The following is a 13,207-nucleotide window of genomic DNA, read 5'->3' as shown; positions in this document are numbered from 1 at the left end:
TGTCACTCCTCTCCTGTCAATACCTCGGGCTGCAGATGTGTTGTCGGTCCTCTCCTGTCACTACCTCTGGCTGCAGGTGAACTGTCACTCCTCTCCATATCAGTGCAGCTGACCCCCCTATATCACTGACAACAGTACGCCTCATAGCGCAAATGTCCCCATGTAATAAGCAATAACATCAGACCTCATATCAGCGCAGCTGACCCCCCCTATATCACTGACAGCAGAACGCCTCATAGCGCAAATATCACCAGATTGCTGCAAAACACTTGTATGAAGCTATGCTTCACGTTTCAAAGCTGTTATAACTGGAAAAGGATGTTGTACTAAGTACTAAGAATGAATGTCACTTGGGGGTGAATAAAACTGATAATGATGTGAGCACAGAAAATACATTTGTGGATATTTCATTATAAATGTTATGTTATATTTGTCTGACTTACAGATGTCTCTTTGATTTAATTGTAAACAAGAGGACTGAAATTATCAAAATCAATGTCAAACTGGCCAAAACACTCAATTTCAGTTCAATAATTTTGAACACAACTGTAAGTCAGGAAGTGAACTCTTTGACCCGTAAAAGAATAAATACAATGTATTTACTCTTAAAAACGTGAAAGCAGGGACCCAGTGCTGCAAGGCGAGAGCGCTAACCACTATGCCACCGTGCTATTAGCTCCTCTGAGGACAGTCAGTGACATGACTATGTACTCTGTACAGTGCTGCAGATGTCAGTGCTATATAAATACATAAAAATAGGCTAGGGCATTAGGCTATATCTGTGGTACGATTAGATTGTGAGCTCCTCTGAGGACAGTCAGTGACATGACTATGTACAGTTAGCATGCCCATTTAGCTGGATACACCCATCAGCAGAGAGGTGACAGAAGGGGAGGGTGGTAGATAGGTGGCATAGAGGGGTCCACAAAGGGAGGGGAGGATAGCAGAAAGGTTTTATTGGAATTTCACATGAAAGACCAATACAAAGTAGGGTTGCAACGGTATGAAATTCCACGGTAGGATAACCGTCAAAAAAAATACCACGGTATGACGGTATACGGTATTAAACACTTATTTGGACCTGGGCCCCACCCCCTTACATTAAATAATGTGCCCCCACCCGCCAGTAATAGGTGGCTGCAGCATAGGTATCCAGGGATAGGTGTAGCCAGTGGTAGGTAGCCGCAGCACAGGTAGCCAGGGATAGGTGTAGCCAGTGGTAGGTGGCCGCAGCATAGGTAGCCTGTGGTAGGTGGCCGCAGCATAGGTAGCCAGGGATAGGTGTAGCCAGTGGTAGGTGGCCGCAGCGTAGTAGGTAGCCAAGGATAGGTGTAGCCAGTGGTAGGTAGCCACAGCACAGGTAGCCAGGGATAGGTGTAGCCAGTGGTAGCTGGCCACAGCATAGGTAGCCGCAGCACAGGTAGCCAGGGATAGGTGTAGTCAGTGGTAGGTGGCCGCAGCATAGGTAGCCTGTGGTAGGTGGCCACAGCATAGGTAGCCAGGGATGGGTGTAGCCAGTGGTAGGTGGTGCAGCATAGGCAGCCAGGGATAGGTGTAGCCAGTGGTACGTGATGCAGCATAGGCAGCCAGGGATAGGTGTAGCCAGTGGTACGTGATGCAGCATAGGCAGCCAGGGATAGGTGTAGCCAGTGGTAGGTGGCGCAGCATAGGCAGCCAGGGATAGGTGTAGCCAGTAGTAGGTGGCGCAGCATAGGCAGCCAGGGATAGGTGTAGCCAGCGGTAGGTGGCGCAGCATAGGTAGCCAGGGATAGGTGTAGCCAGTGGTAGGTGTGGCGCAGCATAGGTAGCCAAGGATAGGTGTAGCCAGTGGTAGGTGTGGCGCAGCATAGTTAGCCAGGGATAGGTGTAGCCAGTGGTAGGTGTGGCGCAGCATAGGTAGCCAGGGATAGGTGTAGGCAGTGGTAAGTGGCGCAGCATAGGTAGCCAGGGATAGGTGTTGCAGCATAGGTAGCCAGGGATAGGTGTAGCCAGTGGTAGGTGGCGCAGCATAGGTAGCCAGGGATAGGTGTAGCCAGTGGTAGGTGGCGCAGCATGGGTAACCAGGGATAGGTGTAGCCAGTGGTAGGTGGCGCAGCATGGGTAGCCAGGGATAGGTGTAGCCAGTGGTAGGTGGCGCAGCATAGGTAGCCAGGGAGAGGTGTAGCCAGTGGTAGGTGGCGCAGCATAGGTAGCCAGGGATAGGTGTAGCTAGTGGTAGGTGGCGCAGCATGGGTAGCCAGGGATAGGTGTAGCCAGTGGTAGGTGGAGCAGCATAGGTAGCCAGGGAGAGGTGTAGCCAGTGGTAGGTGGCGCAGCATAGGTAGCCAGGGATAGGTGTAGCTAGTGGTAGGTGGCGCAGCATAGGTAGCCAGGGAGAGGTGTAGCCAGTGGTAGGTGGCGCAGCATAGGTAGCCAGGGATAGGTGTAGCTAGTGGTAGGTGGCGCAGCATGGGTAGCCAGGGATAGGTGTAGCCAGTAGTAGGTGGCCGCAGGATAGGTAGCCAGGGATAGGTGTAGCTAGTAGTAGGTGGGCGCAGCATAGGTAGCCAGGGATAGGTGTAGCTAGTAGTAGGTGGCCGCAGCATAGGTAGCCAGGGATAGGTGTAGGTAGTGGTAGGTGGCGCAGCATGGGTAGCCAGGGATAGGTGTATCCAGTACTAGGTGGCCGCAGCATAGGTAGCCAGGGATAGGTGTAGCTAGTAGTAGGTGGCTGCAGCATAGGTAGCCAGGGATAGGTGTAGCCACTACTAGGTGGCCGCAGCATAGGTAGCCAGGGATAGGTGTAGCTAGTAGTAGGTGGCCGCAGCATAGGTAGTCAGGGATAGGTGTAGCTAGTGGTAGGTGGCGCAGCATAGGCAGCCAGGGATAGGTGTAGCTAGTGGTAGGTGGCGCAGCAAGGGTAGCCAGGGATAGGTGTAGCCAGTGGTAGGTGGAGCAGCATAGGTAGCCAGGGATAGGTGTAGCTAGTGGTAAGTGGCCGCAGGATAGGGATACGTGTAGCTAGAATTAGGTGGAGAGCCAGAGGGAGGGAGAGGGGAGTCAGGGGACAAATAGTCACTTGTCAGCAGCCAAGTCCTCAGTCCTAAATGCTTCATTCACTTAGAGTGCAGAGACGCTGGGCGGGATGATGCCAGCCCAGAACTCAGGAGAAGTGCTCTGCATAGGGCGCCGCTGGTGGGAGCCTGGGAGGCAGTCTGTGTGTTCCAGCAGCCGCGTCCTCACTGGACGCATGTCATATCCAGCGCCTGAGAGCCGACTCGCTGAGTGGTGACGGACGGCGAATGCGTAAGCGGAAAAACCGGTATTTTGACAATGTGCATGGTATGATAACCATGCACATTGAAACCGCGATATATCGCGATACCGGTATATCGCGGCAACCCTAATACAAAGTGGTGTACATGTGAGAAGTGGAATGAAAATCATACATGATTCCAAACATTTTTTACAAATAAATAACTGCAAAGTGGGGTGTGCATAATTATTCAGCCCCCTTTGGTCTGAGTGAAGTCAGTTGCCCATAGACATTGCCTGATGAGTGCTAATGACTACATAGAGTGTACCTGTGAGTAATCTAATGTCAGTACAAATACAGCTGTTCTGTGACGGCCTCAGAGGTTGTCTAAGAGAATATTTGGAGCAACAAAACACCAGACAGGTCAGAGATAACCTTATTGAGAAATTTAAAGCAGGCTTAGGCTAGAAAAAGATTTCCAAAGACTTGAACATCCCAAGGAGCACTGTTTAAGCGATCATTCAGAAATAGAAGGAGTATGGCACAACTGTAAACCTACCAAGACAAGGCCGTCCACCTAAACTCACAGGCCGAACAAGGAGAGCGCTGATCAGAAATGCAATCAAGAGGCCCATGGTGAATCTGGACGAGCTGCAGAGATCCACAGCTCAGGTGGGGGAATCTGTCCATACGACAACTATTAGTTGGGCACTGCACAAAGTTGGCTCTTATGGAAGAGTGGCAAGAAGAAAGCCATTGTTAACAAAAAAGCATAAGAAGTCCCGTTTGCAGTTTGCTACAAGCCATGTGGGGGACACAGCAAACATGTGGAAAAAGGCGTTCTGGTCAGATGAGACCAAAATGGAACGTTTTGGCCAAAATGCAAAACGCTATGTGTGGCGGAAAACTAACACTGCACATCACTCTGAACACACCATCCCTACTGTCAAATATGGTGGTGGCAGCATCATGCTCTGGGGGTGCTTCTCTTCAGCAGGGACAGGGAAGCTGGTCAGAGTTGATGGGAAGATGGATGGAGCCAAATACAGGGCAATCTTGGAAGAAAACCTCTTGGAGTCTGCAAAAGACTTGAGACTGGGGTGGAGGTTCACCTTCCAGCAGGACAACGACCCTAAACATAAAGCCAGGGCAACAATGGAATGGTTTAAAACAAAACATATCCAAGTGTTAAAAACAAGGAGCACCAAGAGCCCCAATAGTGTAATATGTACTGGTAAATGGTTACTAGATAGAGTAAATATTAATACTCACAAACCAGGGTTACCATTAGGCAACCACTGTAAAGGCAGGTGGGGAGATTTTCCTGACCCCACTCAGGAGTAAGAAGTCGCTCTCTGTAGATGAGAAAAAGGGGGTTCAACCCTCCACCCAGGGTGGACTCAATATTATGCAGGAGAACAGAGGCGCCAACAGGATAAAAGGAAGCTAAATGAGCTTAAAAACCAAATTCTTGGTAAATAGAGGAGGTAGTGGTGGACTTACCTCCTCCAAGTAGACACACAACGACTGTAGTAAACACAGTCAATATATTTTATTTATGAACTCCAAATATGCAACGCGTTTCGCAGGTTTGATCCCGCTTCATCAGGCAATAACAACGGAGCAATAGCATATGTGGTCAGTAGAAGAGCCAGGCACCTCTGTCACACCTCTGTTCTACTGACCACATATGCTATTGCTCCGTTGTTATTGCCTGATGAAGCGGGATCAAACCTGCGAAACGCGTTGCATATTTGGAGTTCATAAATAAAATATATTGACTGTGTTTACTACAGTCGTTGTGTGTCTACTTGGAGGAGGTAAGTCCACCACTACCTCCTCTATTTACCAAGAATTTGGTTTTTAAGCTCATTTAGCTTCCTTTTATCCTGTTGGCGCCTCTGTTCTCCTGCATAATATCCAAGTGTTAGAATGGCCCAGCCAAAGTCCAGATCTAAATCCAATCGAGAATCTGTGGCAAGATCTGAAAATTGCTGTTCACAAACGCTGTCCATCTAATCTGACTGAGCTGGAGCTGTTTTGCAAAGAAGAATGGGCAAGGATTTCAGTCTCTAGATGTGCAAAGCTGGTAGAGACATACCGTAAAAGACTGGCAGCTGTAATTGCAGCAAAAGGTGGTTTTACAAAGTATTGACTCAGGGGGCTGAATAGTTATGCACACCCCACTTTGCAGTTATTTATTTGTAAAAAAGCTTTGGAATCATGTATGATTTTTGTTCCACTTCTCTCGTGTACACCACTTTGTATTGGTCTTTCATGTGGAATTCCAATAAAATTGATTCATGTTTGTGGCAGTAATGTGACAAAATGTGGAAAACTTCAAGGGGGCTGAATACTTTTGCAAGCCACTGTATATCAATTACACGCTGCGCACAGACACATGAGGGGGGCCCATGGTGAGTGTATCATCACTACAGTGCCCTGCCATTTCTGCCCTGGTGTCACTAGACACTGCACTTTGCTGCTCACGCTAGTATCGCGTGACTTCAGCAGCCCCTGCCTGGAAACGCCTATGCCTCCTCTTAAGCCTCCTCCTCCCTAGAATTAGGTCCCATGATTCCCTGCAGCATGGGATCAGATGCAGAGGCGCAAAAGAGGCTGGGGGGCGTGGCTTTATGAATTCATGAAAGTATTTGGGCATAATAATGATTAAAAAAAAAGAATTTGTGGGGAAGATTGCCCTAGAAATTATTTGCAAGGGGCTCATAAATGAGGACAGCAAAACTTCGTCTCGGATCCACGGACCGGGCTCATTTTGCGTGATCTGTGCTGGGTGAGCTCTCCAGCCCACAGCACAGATCACATTGCAGCCGGGTCGACCAGACCTCCACCCTTTTTTCCCCACTAGGGGGATGTCCTGCTGGGGGGGGTCTGATCACCTCCGGCTATTTTGGCCTAGTGGGGGGGGGGGGCTCCTCAAAGCCCCCCTCCGCAGCGATATTTGCGCTCCCTCTCTTTCCCTCCTTCCCCTGGGCGGTACAGGCTTCAGTCTATCAGATGCCGGCAATCCCCGGCCAATCAGAGGCCGGGGATCGCCGATCTCCTTTACGGCGCTGCTGCGTAGCAGCGCCGTGCGATGTAAACACCGGGGATTTCTTCCCCGCATGTTTACATTTAGCCTGCGAGTCGCGATCGGAGGCTCGCAGGCTGTTCACAGAGACACCCTCCGTGAACTGACATGGAAACGTTTCCATGGAAAACCACTTACGACCTGCCACCGCTAATCGGCGTTAGGCGGTCGTTAAGTGGTTAAGCCACTCTAAGCTGACACAGTTGTCTCAAAGAAGGTCTCTAACTTTGCACGTCCTTTGAGTTTTATAAGAGGTACCGCGGTTTTGTCCTATATTTTTTACTTTTTTTGTGTTTCACTAAATAAATTACTTTTGCATATTACACTTTAGTGTTGTTTTATGAATTTATCTGCTAAATAAAGTATACTTTGCACACACCCAATAGCCAATTACAGGTAACCATTTTGTTCTTCTATACAGATAACAGCAAACACAGAAGGGAACAATGTCACACAGTTTGGGGTGTCTAATGACCCTCAGTTCCACCTACCTGATAATGGTGGGGGAAGGTGGGGTCTTCCTGTGGATGATCCTGGGAATAAAGAGAACCTGTACATCTCTCTGGTGGGTTCCTGTTACTGGATCCATCTGTAGGAAACACACACACTGACTGATTACATTATCTTTATGAGATTATCAGATGATGGGGGGAGAGAAGAAATGAAAGTCTCCTCTTACCTGGTGATGTGAGGGGCGGCGGATTCTCCATCATGATATCCTTATCTGTCCTTGTGTCCTTCCATACACTGCCTGGAAAAATAGACATCATGACACCTTATAGGAACCTGACACAAGCAATGATAAAGTCACCACCCAGACACATCCCTTGTTGTTACTGAATAATGTCCCATAACTCCTAGCAACTCTCACCTCTCCTGTCAGCAACTCGAATGTGTCATAAAACCCCATTAGTAAGCAAGAAGCTCCTTCATTGTGCAGCATAGATTCTTACAAACAGCACTTTAATAAAAATGAACACTCACATGTAGTGGCAGTGATATCTTGTTTCTAGAGTGTGTAGAGAGGGCTTCCCCCGCGGTCTCCCAGGATGACGGTGTAATGTCTGATTGCGCTGCCCCGGAAGCTTCCTTCCACACTGAGTAGCATGCATGCTCAGTGTGAAGTTAATTATGCTGCTGGTGGTAAAATACTAAATATCTCCGCTCCCACACCTCTTACACTCCCCAAATTTTCAGGGTAGGGAGGGGACCCCCTGAACTACCTCTATACCAAATTGCAGCCCCCGAGACCTGCTGGTTCAGGAGATAGATTACAGAAGCCTATCTCGGGAACCAGCGGGTCTCAGGGGGTGCAATTTGGCATTGAGGTCGTTCTGGGGGTTCCCTCCCTACCCTGAAAATTTTGGGAGTGTAAGAGGTGTGGGAACGGAGATATTTAGTATTTTACCTCCAGCAGCATGATTCAATAGGAAATGTCACCACACAGTCTCCTACTGCGCATGCGGGGCAGTGCAAATCAACAGGCAGCGTAATCAGACACAACAACGGCCGTAAAGTGAATTGCACCATCTGCCACACGCCTCCACTGTCTGTGCGATGGACAGTGCAATACATATCGCGGCAGTCAGCCCTAGAGCCCGCTCTACACACTCCAGAAACCAGATATCACTGCCACTAAATGTGAGTGTTCATTTTTAATAAAGTGCTGTTTTTAAGAAACTATGCTACTTGTTTTATAAACATTGACTCTAACGTAGATTGGAGAGATGGGTGGGAGGAGACCATTGCATGCATATAGCCTGGCATTGAGTGTATTTCTGCACAGAATGTTATTTTAATGCTGTGTATGTTTTTTGGCTTCCGCACACTGGAGGCAGGTCTGTGTCTAACTCATTGTGCAATAAATTGTGTCTTGGCCATTATTAGCCTTGGTTTTATAAACCATTTACTTTCTTTCTTGCATGTATACACGGTTGCACCGGAGCTTGATGCCCACATGACTCACTAACAGGTTTTTATTGCACAAAGTTACCACTAAATCCTGCCCCACCAATACACTTTCTTTGCTGGCACCGCGTGTATACCTGATACTGAGAGGGACTGTGAGAGGTGAGGGGAGCCCATTTATTGCCCCACAGGCTTGATCAGACTACTGTAGCATGTAGTCAACTCTAATTGGTGAATGAGATTCCTTGTGGGGGGACAGTCTTCTTAACTTGCTGGAGGATTTCCTGTACCATTAATGTTGAGGAGCTTACTGGAAATATATTGTTGTGAATTAAAGATAGCTCAACTTGAACCAAAAAAGAATCCATCTGTTTATGCCATTTGTTGTGCGGATTGCAGGACGATCTTACAATGTATGCTTAGATTGTATCAATCGGTGGTAATTTTCACCCCAAGGAGGACACCGAGTGGTGTATTGTGGACCTGAGTGATTGATCAGTGACTGATTATTGATTGTACTAGTGCAGTACCATATTGAATTTACTTAGGTTATTCAGTTGTCAGTGTTGATACTACTGAACAGGATCCCCCTCCCCCCAGCACTCCCCATTGCTGTCACTGGTGAGTGGTAGGGCTGTGCAGAGTACCAGAGGAAAGCATAGTAAGTTGGTTTACAGCCACCTGTGCACTATACTCACAGCATGCTGCAGTCCTGTCTTCCCTCTGCCTCCTCTCTCTCCTCATATCCTCCTCTCACTGTTACCATTCCTGTGAGGTTACAGCAGTGCTGGTAGTGGTAGATGGATGAGGATATGAGGAGAGAAGAGGCAGAGAGGCTAATGGGAGCAGAGGGCTGGAGCACACTGTGACAGCTAACTATAAACCAATGTATCCTTTTACTATTCTGCATGAGGGTTGGTGAGAAGGGAGCAATACTGGAGAGTGGACATGGGTATACTGGGAAAGAAATTGCATTACTGGGGTGGGGGTGGGGGCATTACATACTGGAGAATAATGTAGGCTGACCAGATGTCTTTTTTTCCCTGGACAGGTCCTCACAGGCTTTTGAAAGAGAGCCGTACACAGAGCGAGTCAGAAGAGCCGATTGAAGAGACAGAGAGCCGAACAGCCAAGACTCAGTCCAGTGTTTTCCCCAGAGCCTATCAGCTGGGCAGTAGTGTTGTCCGGATCATGAACGATTCGGATCTTTTTTGTGAGTCGAATCATCCGGATCATTACAATAAACGAATGATCCGGATGATTCAACTCACAAAAAAGATCCGGATCAAAGATCCGAATCGTTCATGATCCGGACAACACTACTGCCCAGCTGATAGGCTCTGGGGAAAACACTGGACTGAGTCCTGGCTGTTCGGCTCTCTGTCTCTTCAATCGGCTCTTCTGACTCGCTCTGTGTTCGGCTCTCTTCACCGGAGACATTTCAAAAACCTGGGAGGACCTGTCCGGGGAAAAGAGGACATCTGGTCAGCCTAGAATAATGGCAATGCTGGGGGACACAGGGGGGGCATGGCTATGGGAGGCATTATAGCCATATACATGGCTATACTGGGAAAGAAATTGCATTACTGAGGTGGGGGGGGGACATTACATACTGGAGAATAATAGCAATGCTGGGGGACACAGGGAGGGCATGGCTATGGGAGGCAGTATAGCCATATACATGGCTATATGGGAAGAAATGGTATTCAGTGGCGTAGCTAAGGAGCTGTGGGCCCCGATGCAAGTTTTACAATGGGGCCCCCCAAGCACTCTATACATAACAATTTATACGGCGCACCAAAATCTGCCAATGGCAACTACAGTGTCAGAGGTGCAAGAAGGGGATGGGGAACAGTTTGTTAATGATTACCACTATTCAAAGTATCTACAGAAGTCATTATTATGCGCATAGGACCAATAGAGAGCTAATTCTGTAGTTAAGGGAGGGCCCTTCGGGGCCCCTCTGGCCCAAGGGCCCCGATGCGGTCGCTACCTCTGCACCCCCTATTGCTACGCCCCTGATGGTATTACTAGGGTGGGGGACATTGCATACTGGAGGATAATGGAAACGCTGGAGAATAATGACAATGCTCTTGTCTCTGTGATGTGACTAAACTGAATTATTACTAGGAAGGTTAGAGTCCAGTCATAATCTATGGTACATCAGTGTTCTCCCCGGGCTCTTTTAGCCCAGCTAATTTTTGATGAGCACCTGAATGTCATCGGCTCACCTCCTCCTCCTATGCTGTAAGAAGAGTTGTGCCAGCCCTGCATTCCCCTACCCAGTTACTTAGCTACTTTTTCAAGCCACCCCGCAGGAAAAAAAATTCTGGGGAGAACACTGTACATGTTGGGGGTCCACTAGACATCACGGCAGTTATATAAGAGTCTCTCGTGGTGATCAGGACAGTGACAGGTGTACTATGACCTCCTCTGTAACGCAGTATGTCCGCCCCGACCTCTGCTCTGCTCTCTATATAACAACAATTACCTCTTCCAACAATGTCTCCCCTCCACTTCATGCAAATTCTGGACCTGCTCTGTTGCATAACATCCTGTCTGTGGCTTACTACTTCCTGTCCGTTCAAGGTTGCCATCTAGTGGTAAATGGGCAAACTGCTGCCTCTGGTTGTGGAATTACATAATCTCAGCCAGAGGTGCCCACACATTTTTGGCTTGCATGCTACTTTGAAAAATAAGCAAGTCAAAATGATCTACCTATGTACAATTTTAGGGGCACACTTGTATATACAAAATGGAAAATGTAGTGGGGTCGGGATCTACCAAGAAGTCCTTTGCGATCTACCGGTAGATCGCGATCTACTTAATGGGCACCCCTGTGACTCTCAGCCATCTAAAAGTAGCTATACACACACTTATACTTATAAGGAACCCAAGGTGAGAGAGACATATTTACTGTATTTCCTTTAATACAATACTACATAGTTCCTAACTGTCCCTCTTTTGAAGGGACAGTCCCTCTTTGGGAGCCAAATCCCTCTGTTCCTCTTTTGTCCCCCTTTCAGGGCTCACACAGATTTATGTAAATATATGGATGTTTCTACTGAAAATGCGTTTAAATGACTCTAAATGTAATTCCTATGCTTTAAAATTGATATATTTATTTTCAAATGTCAATATGGAGAGAATGAACCAAGATAGAAAGGACCAGTGTAGTATGAATTATAAACCAACATATTTTTCTTATGAAAACTTTCTAGTATGCATAACTAGAGGGGTGTTGGGGGCGTGGTTAGAGGTGTGACAGGGTGTGGCTTAAATGTCCCTCTTTCTGATCTCAAAAAATTTGGAGGTATACCAGGGGAAGACTGGGACCTTTTGGCCTGGGGGGAAAACACAGCCTAGAGGCCCTTTCACAGCTGCCCCAGTCCAAATCAGTACCTTTCTTGTGTGCATATGTATGAAGTGTAGAGCAGCAATACATTTTGCAGATTGGTTGCAAAGGTTAGTGTTAGGTGTATTTGCAGTGACGTTAGTTTTTGGTGGGATAGTGTTAGGTGTAGTGGGAGTAGGAGGGATAGTGTGACAGCAGTGACGTTAGTGTAAAGGTGGCCATTAAAGATACAATCCTGCAGCTGATCAATTGTTTTCAATCGATTATCGCAGTAATCAGAAAAATCCGGTAGTGCCAAATAATAGTCGAATTCTTGATAACCAATCTGATAAGATCAATTCCATTAATCTGATTGAATTGCTATGCGGGAATTTGGGCATAACAGGCACAACGATTATTTCTGATCATTAGCCAGAATTGTATTATTAATTGCCACATTTAGGCATAGCGGCAGTGAGGTTATTGTTAGCAGTAGTAGGAGGGATAGTGTTAAAGTAGCCACAAATCTAGCAATTTTGGCGACCGACCAAGAAACAGATCTCTCTGTGATCAAATCTGATTGTATTTAACCAAAATAAGTATCCATGGTAATCAAAAAACCAAGCAGCAACTGACTTGATATAAGCAAAGTATATAATATTTATTCAATAACGTATCCAAACAAGTAAAAACAACCACAAATCTCCAGTGTGGCTGGGAGGGAGCATATAAGTAATCAAATAGTAAGTAAGTGGTAAACAGGCATTGGGGGTGAGGAAGTATGGAACAAATCACATGTAAATGTAATGATAAACTGAACAGCACCCACTCCTCAATACAATAATACTAAGCACAGTACATGTCACGCTGTCAGTATTATAAAGATAAATGCCTCACCGTTCCAATAGCACAGACCCTCGCAGCCCCGCCGGAGACAAAAGGACCTCACATGTATCGCACCCCCTACGGTGCTTCTTCGGAGATAAAAGGAATAAAAAAGATCCGTCTTAAATACACGCTGTATTGCCGCCGAACGCTACAGGAGGCGTGGTCACACCCCCTATGCGTCACTCCGCTTTGCGACCTCACGTTCGCATAGACTGAGCGGCGCACACCCGATGATGCTGTATGCGGAGGGTCAATGCGAACAAACGGCTAATGCAGAATCAATAATAAATAACTGCCCATATGTAAGAAAACAGTTGCTCATATATTAGAATAATCATTAAAAATATGGATGTAATTAATACTGAGAAAGCACGTGGAAAAATCAACAATCGTGTATGTAATCCACACAACGCCATCATGTGGCCAAAATTCATATTAACACACATAATCTAAATTTGAGTTGAAACAATCATGGTAATAGAACAACAATGACATCTAACGGTCATTAAACAACACTACAAGTAATACTCAATACATATATCTCTATTATAATACCCACAAAGGGAAAATGCTAGTGTACTAATACATCAATTGATTAAAGTGCAAGGTGCTACAATCGTGAAACAAAATATATTTCCATAATGATTGTGAAAAATATATAAATTAATAATATTATAAAGTGTCTTGTGCTTAAATTTAGTTGAAAATTCATAATGTAAAGTGTCTTGAGCTTTAGTTTGATTGAAGATCC

At 46.6% G+C, this 13,207-nt stretch overlaps 1 protein-coding gene across 1 annotated transcript in view; it reads right to left on the bottom strand.

The window, feature by feature from the left end:
* The window catches only part of LOC137537100 (zinc finger protein 721-like), a 57,342-nt gene extending 46,537 nt beyond the window's left edge, over positions 1-10,805 (bottom strand). The window contains exons 1-3 of the mRNA XM_068259239.1: positions 10,726-10,805; positions 7,006-7,077; positions 6,818-6,915 (exon numbers count right to left, since the gene is read on the bottom strand). Of these exons, the coding sequence (XP_068115340.1) occupies positions 6,818-6,915; positions 7,006-7,077; positions 10,726-10,783 (228 nt within the window). The 5' untranslated portion in view covers positions 10,784-10,805. The remainder of the gene's footprint in view (positions 1-6,817; positions 6,916-7,005; positions 7,078-10,725) is intronic.
* Positions 10,806-13,207: the final 2,402 nt, after the last annotated feature.

This window comes from Hyperolius riggenbachi, chromosome 10, assembly GCF_040937935.1.
Source record: "Hyperolius riggenbachi isolate aHypRig1 chromosome 10, aHypRig1.pri, whole genome shotgun sequence".
NCBI classification, from domain to species: Eukaryota; Metazoa; Chordata; class Amphibia; order Anura; family Hyperoliidae; genus Hyperolius; species Hyperolius riggenbachi.
This window is presented reverse-complemented; position numbering and strand designations above follow the sequence as displayed.